The sequence below is a fragment of the Candida dubliniensis genome, chromosome 3 (assembly GCF_000026945.1).
Source record: "Candida dubliniensis CD36 chromosome 3, complete sequence".
NCBI lineage: Eukaryota > Fungi > Ascomycota > Pichiomycetes > Serinales > Debaryomycetaceae > Candida > Candida dubliniensis.
Window position 1 is genome coordinate 230890 of NC_012862.1, and position 18922 is coordinate 249811.

Sequence of the window (18922 nt, forward strand, 5' to 3'; positions counted from 1 at the left end):
TATATATTCCCTACCAACCTACCAACCTACCAACCTACCAACCTACCAACGTAACAATATAATAGAGTTAAAATTATTAAAAAAAAAATAAAAGACCTATAGAAATCCATAAAAATAGTAAAAAAGAATAAACTAATCATTCAATGATCAAATAATAATAAAAGGGAAATAAAAAAAAAAAAAAAAAATCAAAACTAAAAAAAAGTAGTAATCAATCAGATAAAGACAAACTTCCCTTCCCTTCCTCTTCCTCTTCCTCTTCCCTACCTAATTATTGATTATTAGTACTGACAGCTGATAAAACTTCAAAATCAGATACTGGATCTTCTTCTTCTGCACCACTAATAATATCATAATCTTCATCAGTACTGGCCTCGGCCTCGACATCAACATCGGCATCAACATCGGCGTTTATTGGGATGTCCTTATCTTTAACACCTTGTTCATTTGTTACATCACTATTAGCATCGAAATAACGTGAAGTGGCAATAAAACTTTCTTTTGGAAGTGATGGTAAAACAATTGAATGAATTGAACCTGAAGAAAATTCACCAGATGTACCACCCATTTCTTCTTCTTCTTCTTCATTATTCTTATTATCATCATCATCATCATCATCATCATCATCATCATCATCATCATCGATAATCGATTCTGTACCAGAAGAAGAAGAACAAGAGGAAGGGGAATTAGTTTCTCTTTCATCAATTTCCATAGGACAACAATTCTCTTCAAATACTAAATTACCTGACATATCATCTTTAGTCATATCACAACTAGCAATATTATAATCATTTTGTAAAATAAATTTAAATGGATATTTTGTATGAGTATTAATTAAAGTGAAATTAAATTTAGCAGTTTTCCCCGGCATAATACTATGTTTTTTATGGATAGTAATTGATGAAACTGGTTTATCAAAACAATTGATAATTTCAAGTTTTAAATTATTACAATCAATTGCTTTATGGGATTTATTAGTAATGATAGCTTGAGCTAAAGTACTTGATTTAGGAACTAAAGTGACTTGAACTTCATCATTTGGTTGTAAAACTAATAAGTCTTCTTCTTCTTCTTGTTGTTGTAAAGTTGAACCACTGATTACAGAAGTAGTAGTGGTTGAATTGGATCCAGTTTTAATTACTTGCAATTTTAACATTGAATCATTATTGAATTTATAATCACCTAATAATACTGCATTAGGTGACGTAATTCTCAACTGTACATTATTATTATTATTATTATTATTATTATTATTATTATTATTATCATCGGTCTTTTTAAAATCTTCAGGGATTTTACCTAAATGATAATATTTAACTCTTCCCGGTTTAATATCACTAGCATTTTTAACTGTAACGGGGATAGTTTGATCTTGATTGAAAAATTCAAATAATAATTCACCACCTTGAATTGTTTCATTAGTATTGTTAATCAATTGTAAAGAAATAATTTGAGAAACATTACCACCAAAATTTTTAGGTCTAGCAATAACATCTCCTTCAGCGTTAAGTACACCAGATTCAGATTCAGATTCAGATTCAGGTTGTTGCTGTTGTTGTTGTTGTTGTTGTTGTTGTTCTTGTGGTGGTTCCAGTGATGTCAACTCTTCCAGTTCTTTATCAGTAGTAGTAGTAGATTGATTAAATGAAGCAATTAATTCTTCTTCATTAAATTCATTATTTGCATATTCAAGAGCACTCATTAAGATAAGATATTTAACTTCTTCATCTTCTTCTTCTTCAAAATCCATCATAGCACATAATTTTTCATAACGTTCTGAATTGGAAATATAATGTTCAACATCTTTAATAAATCTTTCAAAACCTTTCAGTTTTAATAATTCTTCCAATTTACGTTTAGTATCAGCATTACAATTCTCTAATGGGATATCATATACAATATCGTTTGCTGTCCATTGTTGTTGATGGTGGTGTCCGTGTCCGCGACCACCACCAATACCACCAATACCACCAGTACTAGCAAATCCACAATTGTTACCAACTCTACTAAAGTGGTTGCCATGACCAAAACCAGCTCTGGTACTGGTACTGGACATGGTTGGATAACTAATCTTAGCCATTGGATGTAAATATGAATGTGATCCAAATTCAAGTTTTTCAATGTGTTGTTTAGCTTCACATTTTGAACATAAATCAAAATTTGAACAAACAAGACAATTATATCTAATACCTTTAAGTGGGACAAAATCATAAGGATGACAGACATCACAACAAATATTTGGATGAATAGGAGATGAATCAGTTTCAACTTCAGGTTCAGCCTTTGATTCAGTTTCAGTTTTGGTTTCAACCTTAGGTTCTTCAACAACAGGTTCAGCTGGAGTTGAAATAGGGGCTGGAGGTGATTCTTTAGTATTGGACGTGGAAGTGGTAGCTGTTGTTGTTGTTGTTGAAGCCATTTCTTTTTTCAATCCATTAGAGAATTCATTAAAGATTTCTTTAAAATGATCATATGCAGCATCAATCAAAGCATCACGTAAATTACCAAAATCAATCGATGGTGATTTACCTGATTTGTATGTGGTACCAGTATAAGTATAACCATATTGTTGGTTGTTGTTCTTGTTGTTGTTATTGTTATTGTTATTGTTCTCCTGGTTAGTATTATTCACTTTAGGAGGTGTTGAAGTATCAATAACATTTAATTTGACATGATTTTTAACTTTCAAACTTCTGGCAAGGGATTTAAAATCGTCATCAGTTAGTAATGAAACAAAATCTTTATTCCGTTTTGATTTACGAGTATAAACAAGATAATTATCATCATTAGATAAATAACCAGGTAATTGTTTATTTAAGAATTCAGTTAAAGCTGGTTTAGATTTGATTTTAGTGAATAATTCCCTTCTAACACAGATAGTTTTTTCAATACGATTGGTGGTGGTGGTAGGTGTTGTGGTGGTGGTTGTGGAATCAGGAGGGGTATTATGGGTTCTAGTGATAGAAAGTTTAATAATAACTTCACGATTATGATTTTGAGAAGGCATTATTGTGAAGATAAGAAAGGAAGAAATGAAGAAAGAATGAAGAATAAAAGAAGAATAAAAGAAGAAAGAAAGTAAAGTAAAGTAAAGAAATTAAATTTCAGTGGCAAAGTTGAAATAAGAAAAGAAAAGAAAGAGAAAAAATAGGGAGGAGGAGGGGGGAGGAGGTTATAACACTATCAATTGTTAATTTTATTAATTGTTGTTGTTGGTGGAATTGGAGTGAGTGAGTGAGTGAGTGAGAGTTTTTAATTGAAATAATAATAATTTCACCCGATTAAGGAGCTTCTACTTTCACTTATATATATATATAGCTCAATTAGTTATGAGTTTACACTGTAATGATTTGATTAACAATTATCAGTTATATAAACAGTGTATATAACTTGTTTAAGATTGTTTGTGGTTTATCTGAATTGCTTTTATCAGTAAGTAATTACTACTACTACCATTTAATTTTATCTCTCTCTCTCTCTCTCTCTCTCTCTCTCTCTCCACATTAATTTTTTAGTCCTTCTTCTTCTTTAGTCCACAAGTTTCTTCATGTTATCGTTATCGTTTGTTTGCTAATGCTAATTATTGCTCTTATACACAATATATATATATATATATATATTATTAACCAATCTTCTTTTGATCTTACCACTACCACTTCTATCTATTGGAATTCCCGACCAAACGGTGCTGGTATTGTAGAACTGTGGCGGTGTTGTAGTAGTAATAGTAGATGAGTTCCCTCTCTTCCCCCGCCCCGCCCCCGCCCCCCCCCCCCCCCTTAAAATGTATAACTCTCATTACACAAAATTGTTATCGGTTGAGTTGAGTTGAGTTGAGTATAAGTTTTTTACACATTGCAATACTTTAAGCACACAAATTATATTAATGGATTGATAAGATAATATTGTTCAAAAACGCAGTTAAAGGTTGTTCTAATAGTTGAATTTTCTAAAATATATGAGGGCTGTTTTAAATCTATGTTTATTTGATTAAGAGAAAGTGTAGTTTATAGTTGACCTTTATTTTTGGTATAAATTTCAACACAAATTTTTTTTAACCAAAAAAAAAAAAATAATATTCATATTCTTTTGTTCTTAACCGCAAAAATACAAATCCATTCACATCTAATATACCTTAATTCAACTAAGATTATATAGTATATTCAATTTACGTTGATTAAATTAATTAATACCTTGTTGTTGTTGTTGTTGTTGTTGTTGTTGTTGTTGGCGTGGATCACGTGATGAGCTTGGGAAAGAGTGCGTGTAAATTGACACAAAAAAAAAAAAAAAAGATAAAATAAAAATAAGAAATTTATTATAGTGTCTCAACCAAACCAACACACCTTCAAAGGAAAAAGAGAGACAGAGAGAGAGACATCAACTTTTCAACCCTTAATTAATAAAGCACCGCTCTATATATATATATATATATATATATATATCAATTGTGAATATGAAACTTCTATCAACAACATTATTATTATATTTTTTTTCCACATCTTTGGTATTATCATATACAACATCAAATATAATTCAAGCAAATGATAATAATTTACAATCATTGATAAAAACACCTGGGAAATTTTCATTTGTTGATTTTTATGCTGATTGGTGTCGTCATTGTAAAAAAATTTCTCCCATTATAGATGAATTAAGTGAATTATTTATTGATTATCCTGAAATACAAATAATTAAAATTAATGGTGATAAAGATGGGAAAAAAATGAGTAAAAAATATGTTGATATTGGATATCCAACATTATTATTTTTTTATGATGATGGTGAAAAAAAAATTGAATTTGATGGAATTAGAGATTTGAATAGTTTAAGTAATTTTATTCAACAATTGAGTGGGATTAGATTAAAAAATGAGTCAGAAAAAGGGGCTGTTAACAATATTGAGGAGAAAGAAAGTAGTAGTAATGTAAATGGTGTAGTTGAACAGACTAATAACAAATTGATTGAATTGACACCAGATAATTTTGATGAAAAAATATCACAATCACCAATATCTATTGTATCATTTGGAGCATCATGGTGTAAATATTGTCAAGAATTAGATCCAGCATTAGATAAATTAGCTAATGAAGTTTATATTCGTGATATTGATGATAATAAAATTATGATTGGTCATTTAATTATTGATCAATATAAAGATAATTCAATTGATGAACGTTATAATATTCAAGATTTACCAACGGTGTTATTTTTCAGACGAAATGGTAATGGTGATGATGATTTACAAACACCATTAGTTTATAAAGGGAAAAAAAATTTCTATAATCTTTTGAATGATATTAATAAATTCACAGGATTAAATAGGGATTCTCAAGGAAATTTAAATAATGATGCTGGAATTATTAAAGAAATTAGTCAATTAATTAAAAATTTTAATAGTGATGACCATGACCATAATGATGATGGTGATGAATTGGAAATATATGATCAATTGGAAAAATTTAAAACTACTACTACTAGTGGTGGTGGTAGTGGTAGTGGTAGTGGTAGTAGTGGTGGTGATGATGTTGAATATTATGAAAAATTAATTAATGCTAAAGAATATATCCCAATCGAATTATCAAGAATTAATAATATTTTACAAAATGATATTGATAAATTAAATGGAATCACTATAGATTCTTTAACTAAAAGAGCAAACATTCTTAAACTGTTATTATAGAAAGAAAGAAAGAAAGAAAGAAAGAAAAGAAAACATACAATAAACAAAACAATATATATATATATATATATACATACAAAAATATAGTTCTATATTCTATCATTCTACCATTCTATGGGATCAAATTTTTGTATTAATCTAACTTTATCAGGCCAAATTCTCCCATCACCAAGAATACATTCATCAACAATTGGTTTAATATTATTTGGTTTACAAAGACCTAACCAAATATTTTTCCCCAGTTTTTTTAAATAAATAATCACATTAGCAGCATATTTATGACCACCTATATGATTAATAAATTCAGTTTGAATTCCATTTGGACGATTATCACCAAAATTTCTTTTTAAATCTAATTCTTCCAAATAATTATCCATTTCTCGTTTCATAATAGGAGCAGTTATACCACATCGTTTATCTCTAGTAGTATGAGAACAAAAAAATACAAAACTTTGATTCAAATTTGGTGATATTTTCGGTATTTTAGACGTGATTTCTTCAATAGTGGTATCATGTTTATTAATTAATAATAATGATTTTAATTCATTTAAAATAGGTTCAACTTCATCAATTGTAATTCCTTTAATATTTAAAAAATAAGGTAGAATTAATAAATCACCTTGTTTTTCTAATTTATAATTTTCATTAATATATAAATCATCTGATCCCATTGATGATACATTAACTTTTATAGTCCCCAATGAAGAAGAAGAAGAAGAAGAAGAAGAGGAAGAAGAAGAATTTGTATTCTCTTCAGCCCATTTCCCAATTTTATATTTTAGGGTATGTTTGTTTTTACCATCTTCATTAATGGCATCATGAGACCAATCTTTTTTACCCGTAGCAATAATAATATGCATTCCATAAGGTTTAGTAGTATTCCAAAGTGGTGTACCTTCACCTTCAAATTTTAAACTTTTAGGGAATTTACTACTACATGATTCACAAGTTTCGGAACATTGACTAATTTCAAATCCTTTATCTTGGATTTCTTTATCAGTAGTAGTTTGATTTCCTTTGAATAAATTTTTGACAATATTCATATTAATTGGGAGTTACACCAGAAGTAAAATAAAAAAAAAGGAAGTAAAAGGAAGTAAAAGAAAAGAAAAGAAAGTAATATAAACTATCTAACAACTACTACTTCTTCTGGTGGTCAACTATTTTTTTTTTTTTTAATTTTTTTTTTAATTTTTTTTTTTAATTTGGGAGATTGTATTTGTAATCTTAGTCAAGATAATTGAAAATAGAAGAGGGTATTGTTTCTTTTATTTTTATTTTTAATTTGCGCCTTATTCTCCTTGTGGTATATAATCCGATGACATTTGATACAAATTTTCTTTACTTAGTTAATTAATTTCTTTTTTTTTCGTTCTTCGGGAATAATAATAATAATAATAATAATAATTGTGCCACAAATTATTGGAAAGAATCGGATCGTTATCCGAATTTCTCATTTCTTTTTAAACCTCACAACAACAAAAGAAAAATAACTGTCACGTGACAACAGTATTATTGAACAGTAGTTTAAACCACAAGCCATAGACTGACTATAATCCCCCCCCCACTCCCTCCCGCTTATATCTTCAAAACAATAATTGGTGATGCTTTTCTTTTTTGCAACCATATCTCTTTCTTTTTTTTTTTCTATAAATAAAGTTTATATCATCCCATCATTAAATTCTATAATAGTCTATTGTATAATATTATGATTAGTAAGATATTACATAGTCAAGAGTTGTTTATTTGAATACCACAAACAAACAAAAGGTTTTCTTCTTCTTTCTTTTTTTCTTTCTTTTTCTTTTTTAAGAAAAAAAAAATATTGTCAATACAACAACCAACAACAAACAAACCACATATAACGATTATCAATCTAAAATTACTACCCTTGTTAATTATATATGGTTGTTTTGCCCTCCTCTACTCAAACGTCTAGTATTACTACTACACTCATTTATCCATAACCTATGTATTATAATATAATAGTCAATATTATTTATTAATTAGGATGGTCACTGATTGTTGTTGTTACTCTGATAAAATGGAATGGAATTCCCCGTTGATTATATGTAATAAAACAGTTTATTAATTTATACGGGTTACTGTTACAGTTACAGTTACAGTTACGGTTACGGTTACGGTTACGGTTTAAGGAAATAAAACTAAATTTAATTTTCAATTTACGCGTCAGGCTTTTAATAAATTCAACATTGAACATTGAACATTGAAAGAATAAGTATTATCATTATTATTATTATTATTGGTAATTGATTGATCAACTAGGGTTTATATAACAATGATTATATTGAAAAAGCGTTGAAGAATTAACCTAATAAAATAAATTGTTTCAAAAATGGATTCAAGTTTTACCAAGAATGGCTGGGGTGGAGGGTGGAAGAGAGAAAAAGTGAAAAGTGAGGGGGGTGCGGATAGTGGCGGAGAGATGAGGAAAGGGCGGGCGGCCGGGTGTGGGTGGGTACCAGCAGCAGCAGCAGATACGGCCCCAAAAAAAATAAAGAAGCCACCCCATCAAGAAATTTTTTTTTTCTTGACAATTATTCAATAGTAGTCAATTAATTATTGAAATCGCTTAATAACCTAACCTTCATCTATTTCTCATTAATCAAACAAACAAGATGGTTATAAAATAAATCAACCAATCTTTAGAGGAGGAAGGAAGGATAAAAAAACCAAAAAAAAAAAACGGATAATTGTAAGCACGGATTTAACCCGTCATCACTTTTATCTGCGAGTACAGCCACCATCACCATCATCATCACCAGAACCGAAAAAAAAGAAAAATAATAATCAATCAATCAATCAACCAATAATGATGATGTATATAGGAATAACTAATTACATAAACATATACAGCAATAGCAATACTTACAAATGTTAATGCTTTTAAATCTAAAGTATATAGAAAGATACACAGTAACGGATGAATAGGGAAGATAAAATGTAAAGTGTATGAGTCTGTGTGTGTGCGTGCGTGGGTGCGTGCGGTGATTTCCAAAAAAAAAAAATAAAGAGAAGAATTTCAATTTCAATTTCAATTTCAACTTGTATCTCATTTTGTTATTCATTTGTGTTGTAAAAAAAAAAAAAAATTCTTCTTAATTTAAATATATTTACAACCAATCAACCAACCAATCAATCCATTCTTCTTCTTCTTCTTCTTCTTCTTTATCAATCTGCTACTGCCACTACTGATCTTTCATCATTCTAAACCATTAGTCCTTCATTATACCCCATTCGTTTTGTTAGTACTTTCTCTAGTACAACCCATCAGTAAATACCTTTCATATACAACAATCATTAATATTATATAATCTTATTGGATATATCAACATTATTAACCACCACCACCACCACCACCACCTAACCACCTAACCACCAGCTTCATCTTTTTAGTTGAAATTACTACCGAGAAAGATTTATTATATTTTCTTCTCCTTCATTGTTTCCTTCCATTGTTTTCCTTTGTCCTTTTTTTTTTATTTTTATTTTTCTTAAGAAAATTAGGGTTAAACCAAAAGAAAAGCAATAAAGAACAAAGAGAGAGAGAGACAGAGAGAGAGAAACAGAAACTGAAAGACAAAATAGACTTTCGTCAACTTTTTGTTATAAATTTATGTTACAAATATCGTCAATTTCACAAACATTCAAATTCAAATCTAAAAATTCTACATCTTCACAGTCACTAAATCAATCTAAGGATACATCAGATACATTAAACATTCTACTGGAAGAGCAACAACAACAACAATCCTTGTCATCAAATATGTTATCCACAATTGGTCCATCACCACGCCCCCCTCTGGACCATTTCCATAATAATTCATCCAAGAGTGATAAAAACTCATCCTCTTCTACTCCATTTCAAACACAACCATCAGATGATGAATTAACTATAAAATTACCTCTATTAACATCAGAAAATCTACTTCAGCGGCAAGAAGAAGAAGAAGAAAAACAAGTACAAGCCCAAGAAGGGAATCCAATTGAACAATCAAGCAATACTAACAACAATATCAACAACAACAACAACAACAACAATGATAATGATAATCATTGCTCTCCATCAACACCAACATCTTTTAAAGGTACTAGATCAGAAACAAATTCAAATTATACACATGAAACAACTCCATCATCACTTGATCACAATGATTCTAAATCAACATTACCACCCTCCGATACTGGTTATCAATTTAATCTTAAAATAAATAATCATCGTTCATCATTTGACATTGACCCTTTACACAAACCAAGTAGTAACAATCATGAAAGTCAACTTCTGGAGACTAATAATAAGACTAAACCACAACCACAACCTCAACCAATTACTGACCCTATTTTGATACCCCAAAAAACTATAACCAATTCAACAACAACTGAAACACCGAAAAGTATTCGAAGACATACTTCACCTATGCCTTTAATACCGAGAAGAAGTTTTGATGTCCAAGTTGGATCATCAAAATTACAAAAACTCACTTCAAGAACCGATTCTGCCATTGCTTTGACTCGACATTCAATAAATATAGATAGACCAACCAATAGAAGTACATTTGGTGGCACTGGTTCACCACGAGCTTTACCTATAAGTTCAACTCATGAAATTCAACGAATGAGAGATTCAATTTTATTAAAACGACATATGAAGAAAAGACCAACTGAAGAAGATAAAGTTTTGGTGGGGAACAAAATCAGTGAAGGTCATGAAAATTTTGTCATGGCATATAATATGTTAACTGGTATAAGAGTAGCAGTTTCTAGATGTTCTGGAGTAATGAGAAAATTAACTGATGAAGATTTTACTGCAACTAAAAAATTATCATTTAATTTTGATGGTAGTGAATTAACTCCTAGTTCTAAATATGATTTTAAATTTAAAGATTATTGTCCTGAAGTATTTCGAGAATTGAGACAAATCTTTGGTATTGATCCAGCTGATTATTTAGTATCAATTACTGGGAAATATATATTATCAGAATTAGGATCACCAGGGAAATCAGGGTCATTTTTTTATTATTCAAGAGATTTCCGATTTATTATTAAAACCATTCATCATTCTGAACATAAACAATTATTAAGAATGTTGAAAGATTATCATCATCATGTTAAAGATAATCCTAATACATTAATATCACAATTTTATGGATTACATCGAGTGAAAATGCCATTATTTGGTGGTGGTAGTCGTAAAGTACATTTTGTTGTTATGAATAATTTATTCCCACCTCATCGTGATATACATATTAAATATGATTTAAAAGGTTCAACATGGGGTAGAAAAACTAGTGTATTTTCTGAATGGGATGAAAAAGAAATATCAAAACATACATTAAAAGATCTTAATTGGTTAGAAAGAAATCAAAAAATTCAATTTGGTCCTGAAAAACGTCATATTTTTTTTAAACAATTAGAATCAGATGTAAAATTATTACAAAAAGTCAATGTAATGGATTATTCATTATTATTAGGGATTCATGATGTTAAAAAAGGTAATAGTGCTGATATTGAAAAACAATTATCAGTTTTTGAACCTAAATCATTTGATAAACGAGCACTTATAAATACTAATCCAAGAGATTTAGATCGTCAACAAGATTTACCAAATGATGTATTTCCTGGTCGATCTAAATATGTATTTTATGGACATGATGGAGGAATTCGTGCTACTAATGAAGAAAATATTCCAACATCAGAGATTTATTATCTTGGTATTATTGATTGTTTAACAAATTATTCTTTGAAAAAAAGATTAGAAACATGTTGGAGAAGTTTAAGTCATCCAAGACAAACAATCCTGGCGGTTCCTGCGAAAGAATATGGTGATAGATTTTTAGAATTTATAAAAAAAGGTACAACTCAATTGAAAAAGAAACGGAATTAGAAGGAGAAAAAAAAAGAAAGTAGGGATGGGGGCACAATGTTTCCTACACTAGTTTGTCTTCTAATTAGCATTGTTAAGTAATATTTATAACTAATGCTATTGGGAGGGGGTATACTAATTGAAAAAAAAAAAAAAAAAAAAGGGAATATGTCATTTTCAATTCATTTATTTCTTCTTCTCCTTTCTTACTTTTGGTTAACACGCGGCTTTATATATATGTACTTGTGTACATTAGCAATTTTTATTTAACTAACTTATTATTAATGATAGAGAGTTATTGTAGTTGTAAAGTTGTCCCCAACTATTTAACCATACAAATTCATAATATTGAACCAATGAGAGAAAGGAAGGTTGCGGTGTGCAAGACTGGCGAAAAAAAAAAATTGAAGCTTTCTATTTTTATTTTTTATTTTTTTTTCCATCAACAAATATAACAACAACGACAACAACAACAATTAGCCAACCAATCAAAATAACTATTCCACATACAAACAGGAGATTACTCTTATTCGTTGAGAAATGTCATCATTGAATCAATATATAAGGCCAGTTAAGTCAAGACTACTGTATATATCTTTCATTAGAAATATATCAATTACTCAATCATCCATTAACTCCACCATCAAAGACAATGAGAGTATTTCCAAAACCACTACTATTCCAGAAAATATTCAACAAGCTAAAGAATTAGCAGGATATAGAGCTTTAGAAGTACCTGAATTCAAAGTATTAGGATCAACATCAAATGGTGGTAATAGTACTTCTTCTTCTTGTTCTTCTTCAATTCTATCGATAAATGTTCCACCTTCAGTACCAATTTATATTAGACGAGGATCATTATTATCAATTTATGGAATTCAAGAAATTTCATCAATTGATTCAGTTAGAAGTCAATTACAATTTCCAAATTTTTGGCAAAGATTAATTTATGGAGGTTATATATCTGGTTATCAAAAATTGATTTCTACTACTCCATTTTCATTATTAATTAGTTCCAAATCAAGAACCATTATGAATGGTGGTAATAGTAGTACTGAAAAACTGTTTGTTAATTTAATATTGGATGGGACTACTGATTGGGCAATATTGGATAAATCGGCATTACAAGTATATACCGGGAATTCACTTTCTATAACTATGCATAAATTACCTAAATTTATTTCTAAAAAATTATCTCGATCATTGAAAAATAATAATAATAGTAGTAATAAGAAATTGGAAACTGGATTATTTTCATGGAAGAAAATGGGATATACTTTATTAAGTGGTAGAGGAAAAATTGGACTTGTTGGTAATGGTAATAATTCAGGTTGTTCAATTTATAATATTAATTTAAATCAAGATGAAGAAATTTTAATTAATAAAAATAATTTATTAGCTATAACAGTTAATGGTCCTTATGATTTACAAAATTGTATTATTAAATATCAATTCCCCATAATCAACAACAGTAACAACAACAACAACAACAACAATAGCAACAACATGACCAAGAATATCAAAGAATCTGGAAATATTGTTAAACCAAAATTAATTGAACCAACAACTTGGAATTTAATAATATTGAAGATTAAAAATATTAATAATAGGATTAAAAAATTTTTCCAATTTATTAATAAATATACTTTAAATTTGAAAACTACTAGTTATAATTATTTATCTGGTAATCAAGAATTTATTAAAATTATTGGACCCAGAAATTTACTTTTACAATCAAATATTAACCATAATGGGTTCAACTTTACCACCAGAAGGAAACAACAACAAAAATCAATTTGGCCAACAACCACCGACACCACCAACACCACCACTACAAAAGTAGATAACACTTCTTCTACTCCTAAAGATTATTTGAATTATGTAACTATTGAACCTGATAAAGGAGCAATATTTAAAAGTACTTCAGATTTTTCAGAAACTATTGAAACAATTGAAAAAAAAAAAAAAAACAAGGGCAAGGATATAAACACCACCCCCATATAATAAATAAATGAGTAAGTAAGTAAGTAAGTAAGTAAGTAAGTAAGTAAGTTCATTCATTCTATATACATATAATAACTATTCTCAAATATAAATAATAAATTATAATATTCATTAAAAAGTCATGAATTATAAATAAATACTTTATACAAATAATAACAAATAACAACTATTAAATTATACTTTTATTCAACCATATTTATTTTAATGATCTTTCCATTTTTCAATTTTTTTTTTAATTGGTGGTAATTTATTTTCTGATTCATTAATACCATTAGTAAATGATTTAGTATTTGATTGGAAATCTTGTCCTAATAATTGTGAAATCAGAGGTAATTTAGGTGGTGGAGAATCTTTATTAATAATAATAACATTATCTTTATTCTTTCCATGTTGTTGTAATTGTTGTTGTGGAACATTAACATTAGGTTTATTATTTAATTTCAATTTATCATTTTTATCATTTTTTTCTTCCATCAAAGTATCATTATCTTCATCATTATCTTCATCATCATCTTCTTCATCATACCCTCCTTCTTCCATTGAAATATCTTCATCTTCATCACCACCTTCTTCTGATCCATTATTTATTCCATGTTGATCAGGACCATTATCATGACGATGACGATGAGTAGTAATACTACTATTCTTATTATTCTTAGTATTCTTAGTATTCTTAGTATTCTTAGTATTCTTTTTCTTCTTAGTAGTAGTAGTAATGGTATTATTATTATTATTATTATTATTAGATTTCTTTTTATTATTCTTATTACCATTAGTTGTTGTTGTTGTTGTCGACGATGATGATTTCGTACCACCATTAGTTGATGATGATTCTTTATCCCAAATAACACTTGAATTAGTTGAAGAATTATTCGATTCTTTATTCAATGAAAGTGAACTATCTTTGGAATAAATGGAATCAGAACCAGAATTAATATTAGAATTAGAATTTGAATTTGAATTAGAATTAGATACTTCTCGTTGAATATCTTTTGGTCCACCACGGCGACGACGGCGACGACGATGACGATCACTACCACCACTGCTACTACTGTTATTATCATCACCATTTGAATTTTCTGAACCAGAACCAGACCCGGAACCAGAGCCAGAACCGGAACCGGAACCAACAGCAGAAACAGAAGCAGATCCAGAACCTGGCGTAGATACAGAGGCCGAACCCGAACCTGAACCTGAGCCAGAAATAAATCCAGAACTTGATCCATCTTGTAATTCTTTCCCTGAAGAAGAAGAATATGATGAAGATACATCATTTGAAACATTTGAAAAATATGAATTAGATTTATCTTTAAATTTAAGATTCTTTTTCTTATTCTTCTTTTTTTTATTCTTTCTTTTCCGTCTTTTCTTAGAATTACCACCACTACCACGACGACTATTTCCATTACTACTACCACCACTTCCACCACTACCACCACCACCACCACTACTACTACTAGTACTACTACCACTTCCACTACTACTACTAGTATTACCATCATTATCACCATTAGAAGAATTCAATGAATTTTGATCATCTTTTTCATCAGTTATTGCTGATTCTGGTGCTACTACTACTGGTGGAGTAATTATATTTCCTGATGATGACGATGATGATGCTGATGATGATGCTGATGCTGTTGAAGTTTCATTACGAGGATTGAATGAAGCTGGAGGTGATATTGAATTATTACCAGAAGATGATGATAATGATGCACCAGAATAACTGGATGATGGTGGGTTTTTCAATTCTGATCTTGAAGTTGAAGTTGAAGTTGAAGTTGATTCTGATGATATGATTGATTGAGGGAATGATGAATTACTTGAATGATATTCATTTGAATAAAGTTTACTATTATTGTTGTTGTTATTGTTGTTGTTGTTATTGTTGTTGTTGTTGTTGTTGTTGTTGTTGTTGTTGTTGTTGTTATTATTGTCCTTAGTATCACCATTATTATCATTGGTTTCACTAATATCATTATTCTTGATTATGTTGGTTTCTTTTGAATTAGGCTTGGTTTTATTAGAATTATCATTGTTATTATTACCACTAATACCAATAGCTTGATTTTCTTGATACTTATTATTATTATTATTACTATCATTAGATAAAGTTTGTCTATTAGAACCTTCAAAAATCTGTGTTGTTGGGAATTGAGTTGATGTAAATCCATTAATATTACCACTAGATAAAGGTTGTATATGTGGTTGAGATTTTGGTTGATCGAAAAATTGATATCGATCATGAGTTGGTAAAATTGTTGTTCCTGGACGTTGATTAAATGTATGATATACTGATGGTGATACAATTTGAGATTTAGGAAATGATCCATTATTACCAATTGGAGAAGTCAAATAATGAATTGGAGTTTGATTAATTGGAAATGAAGATGAACGTCCAGTATAAACACCATAAGCAGGAACTGTAGACATACCAGAAGTTGGAACCGATAATTGTTGCTGATACTGCTGCTGCTGCTGTTGCTGCTGTTGTTGTTGATTTGGTGGTTGTTGTGAGTTACCAACAATACCTGGAATTATTGGCATTTGTTGTGAAGTTGGATTTCCATTTGGATTTGCATTTGGATATGATGATGATGATGATGATGATGAAATCAGAGTTGGTTCAATATAATATTTCGACATTACTTTTTGTACTGCTTTACCTAAATCAGACCAATCAAATACTTTTAAATCTTTTTCAATATTTCTTGGTCGAGGATTTTCCATACTCATTATAAGATCAAAAAATCTTCGATCATTTTTATTAATTCTTGAAATTGTTGTTGGTTTTAATGATTGTAAATTTCTTCTAATTCGATTTTTTTCTTCAACATCAAATGTTTGTTTCACCATAAATTCTAATAATGTAATAATATCAACTGATGTACTAATATATCGAGATTTTTCTTTCCAATAAATACAAGAAATAATTGGTGATATATTATCATATTGATCTTGAGAAATTGGTTCAAAATTAATCATTTGTGTAGAACCTTCATTTCGAAAATCAAATTTAACTAATCGTCTCAGATTTTGAATTTCAGTATTTGTCCAAAATTTCGTCATTGTATTTAAATCTTTAAGAAATTTTAGATTGACGGAATAATAAGGATTTAAATGATTTCGAAACAGTCTTACATATTGGATATTATTGGAGTTGGTATTATTGTTATATGATGATAGTTCAGGAGGAGGATATTGTTGTTGTTGTTGTTGTTGTTGTTGTTGTTGTTGTTGTTGTTGTTGTTGTTGTTGTTGCTGATACTGATGCTGCTGTTGTTGTTGTTGAAGAGGTGGTTGTGGTTGGTATGGGAATGGATTTATAATTGGTTGGTGTTGAGATATTGGTGGTTGTTGATGATGTGGAGAAAAATGCGACGGCAATTGGTGTCCCGGCAATTGGTTTATTGGAGGTAGCACCAGCGCCACATTCGCGCCAGATAGTGGTGGTGGAACATTGGCCCTATTGTTATTATATGAAGTTGGTTGTTGAGGGTAATAATTCTGTTCTAGATTCTGTGATAATTTTTTATTATCATTTCTATCCACCATTGTTAGTTGTTGTTGTTGTTGTTGTTTAATTATGGAAAAGTGGACTTTTAATAATATTACTATTACCTTTCACTAGCAAATGATTCAATAATTCTTTCTCTTCTTCAATAATAATAATAATAAAAATAACTGACTGGGGTTCTTTACCTCCAAAGAGAAAAAGGCTAACAATTAGCAACGATAATTATTTGATTCACTTAATATATGTATATCTGAATTATATGATTGAAATGTAAAGAAAAATAAAATAGAATTTAATATGATGACTGTAATGACTTTAATGAAAATGAACGTTAGTAGGAATTCACTGTATTCTTTTTTTATTTTCTTTGTTAAGTTAATGATGATATGACTTGAGTTGAATAGGTTTCTTGAATCTTGACGAGTAGCAACTATTAGGGGGCGAATTAAAAAGATATCAAAAATTAAATTGGTAAAAAGTATATTGAAACCTAAGGAAGAAGAAGATGGAAGGGTAGTATTGACAAATGGTGATTATTCCTTTGGGGGGGGGTGAAATTAATTTAAAACTTAATCATTTATATGAATGTGATTGTGGATATACTATGATGTTGAACAATTGAAACGTAAACATTTTAAAACTAAATAAATTTATGAGGTCATTAATTTGGTTGGTTGAATTCCGTTGATAAATAAATTTTTGTTAGTGGTAATCCGTTTGGTAGTGCTACACATTGATCTCATTCTTAATGCAAAACTAAATTGCTGATCAACAAATAAAAATTTTCATTTTCATTTTTATTTTCATTTTACAGCAATACTTTGTTTATTGTTCTTGTTATTATTGCTAGGTTGCTCTTGATCTGATTGTTTTCCTTCTATTGCTTTTTTTTGACATGGGTTTTGAATCAACAGTATTGAAGCTTATTAACTATTACTGAATTCCGTTCATAGGTTGATAACACACACACTCTCTCTCTCCTGTTCCTTCTTCTCTTCTCTTCTCTTCTCTTCCTCCTGACATATCGAATTCATTAACTTGTAATATAATCAATAAATCAAATAAGATACATACTTAAAAACAATCAAGTGGTAGTTATAACAAAAATAAAAAGAACCTAGATCTGAAACAAAGTAGAGTATATTGAAGAACAAAAACACAGACCCCAAAAATAAGCCAGCAGATCTATTTATATATATATATATAACGTCAGGGAACCTAACAGTAAGAAAGAAATGAGAGATTTACTTTTATTCGTAAAGGAAGTTGATGAAAAAAAAAAAAAAAAAAAAAAAAAAAAAGAAAAGAAAAGAAAAGAAAACAAAATGAATTAAAGGCAGGGTGGGCGGACAGTAGCGCCGGAGATGGGAGATGAAATAATATATGTAAGTGTATACATACAATCCCTTGTAACAAGAATGACTTTCAAACTCAACCGATTTATTATTATCATTATCATTATTATTGATGAAGATTTCCTTATTTGAATTCAAAGCATTTTTCCGGTCAGCAATATTAAACAAGCAAACAGGAAAAATGGAAAATTCTTTTTTCTTTTTCTTTTTGTTTTCTTTTCTTACATATGAAAAACAAAAACAAAAAACAAAACAAAAAATCCGGAATTCCATTGTTCATGCATGTTTGTGCATATACTCAATTTACCACCACCAACAACCAACCACCAACCACCATCTACAACTACAACTACAACAACGACAACTGGTGCTACCGCCATGACCGCCATGACCTACTCCTTTTGTGTTCGTACGACCAACCAAAATAGTTTCATGAAAATGAAACTTGTACAAAACTACCTATTTTCAAATTAATA

The 18922-nt window shown here is 29.3% G+C and overlaps 6 protein-coding genes across 6 annotated transcripts; 3 read left to right on the forward strand and 3 right to left on the reverse strand. All coding sequences in view use genetic code 12, as the record gives it.

The window, feature by feature from the left end:
- Positions 1 to 271: 271 nt before the first annotated feature.
- CD36_81030 (conserved hypothetical protein) lies at positions 272 to 3010 on the reverse strand (the record flags this gene model as incomplete). The annotated part of the gene is made up of 1 exon (XM_002419004.1): positions 272 to 3010. One exon carries the CDS (start codon positions 3008 to 3010, stop codon positions 272 to 274), a length of 2739 nt encoding a protein of 912 aa, XP_002419049.1.
- Positions 3011 to 4459: 1449 nt separating this feature from the next.
- CD36_81040 (protein disulfide-isomerase precursor, putative) lies at positions 4460 to 5686 on the forward strand (the record flags this gene model as incomplete). The annotated part of the gene is made up of 1 exon (XM_002419005.1): positions 4460 to 5686. The coding sequence occupies one exon, from the start codon at positions 4460 to 4462 to the stop codon at positions 5684 to 5686; it is 1227 nt and encodes a 408-aa protein (XP_002419050.1).
- A 104-nt stretch (positions 5687 to 5790) lies between these two features.
- Positions 5791 to 6729, reverse strand: CD36_81050 (Actin Patches Distal protein 1 homologue, putative; the record flags this gene model as incomplete). The annotated part of the gene is made up of 1 exon (XM_002419006.1): positions 5791 to 6729. One exon carries the CDS (start codon positions 6727 to 6729, stop codon positions 5791 to 5793), a length of 939 nt encoding a protein of 312 aa, XP_002419051.1.
- A 2594-nt stretch (positions 6730 to 9323) lies between these two features.
- On the forward strand, positions 9324 to 11591 carry CD36_81060 (1-phosphatidylinositol-4-phosphate kinase, putative; the record flags this gene model as incomplete). Its single annotated transcript, XM_002419007.1, has 1 exon — positions 9324 to 11591. The coding sequence occupies one exon, from the start codon at positions 9324 to 9326 to the stop codon at positions 11589 to 11591; it is 2268 nt and encodes a 755-aa protein (XP_002419052.1).
- A 519-nt stretch (positions 11592 to 12110) lies between these two features.
- On the forward strand, positions 12111 to 13574 carry CD36_81070 (mitochondrial protein, putative; the record flags this gene model as incomplete). Its single annotated transcript, XM_002419008.1, has 1 exon — positions 12111 to 13574. The coding sequence occupies one exon, from the start codon at positions 12111 to 12113 to the stop codon at positions 13572 to 13574; it is 1464 nt and encodes a 487-aa protein (XP_002419053.1).
- A 201-nt stretch (positions 13575 to 13775) lies between these two features.
- Positions 13776 to 17129, reverse strand: CD36_81080 (uncharacterized sialophosphoprotein, putative; the record flags this gene model as incomplete). The annotated part of the gene is made up of 1 exon (XM_002419009.1): positions 13776 to 17129. The coding sequence occupies one exon, from the start codon at positions 17127 to 17129 to the stop codon at positions 13776 to 13778; it is 3354 nt and encodes a 1117-aa protein (XP_002419054.1).
- Between the last annotated feature and the right edge of the window lie 1793 nt (positions 17130 to 18922).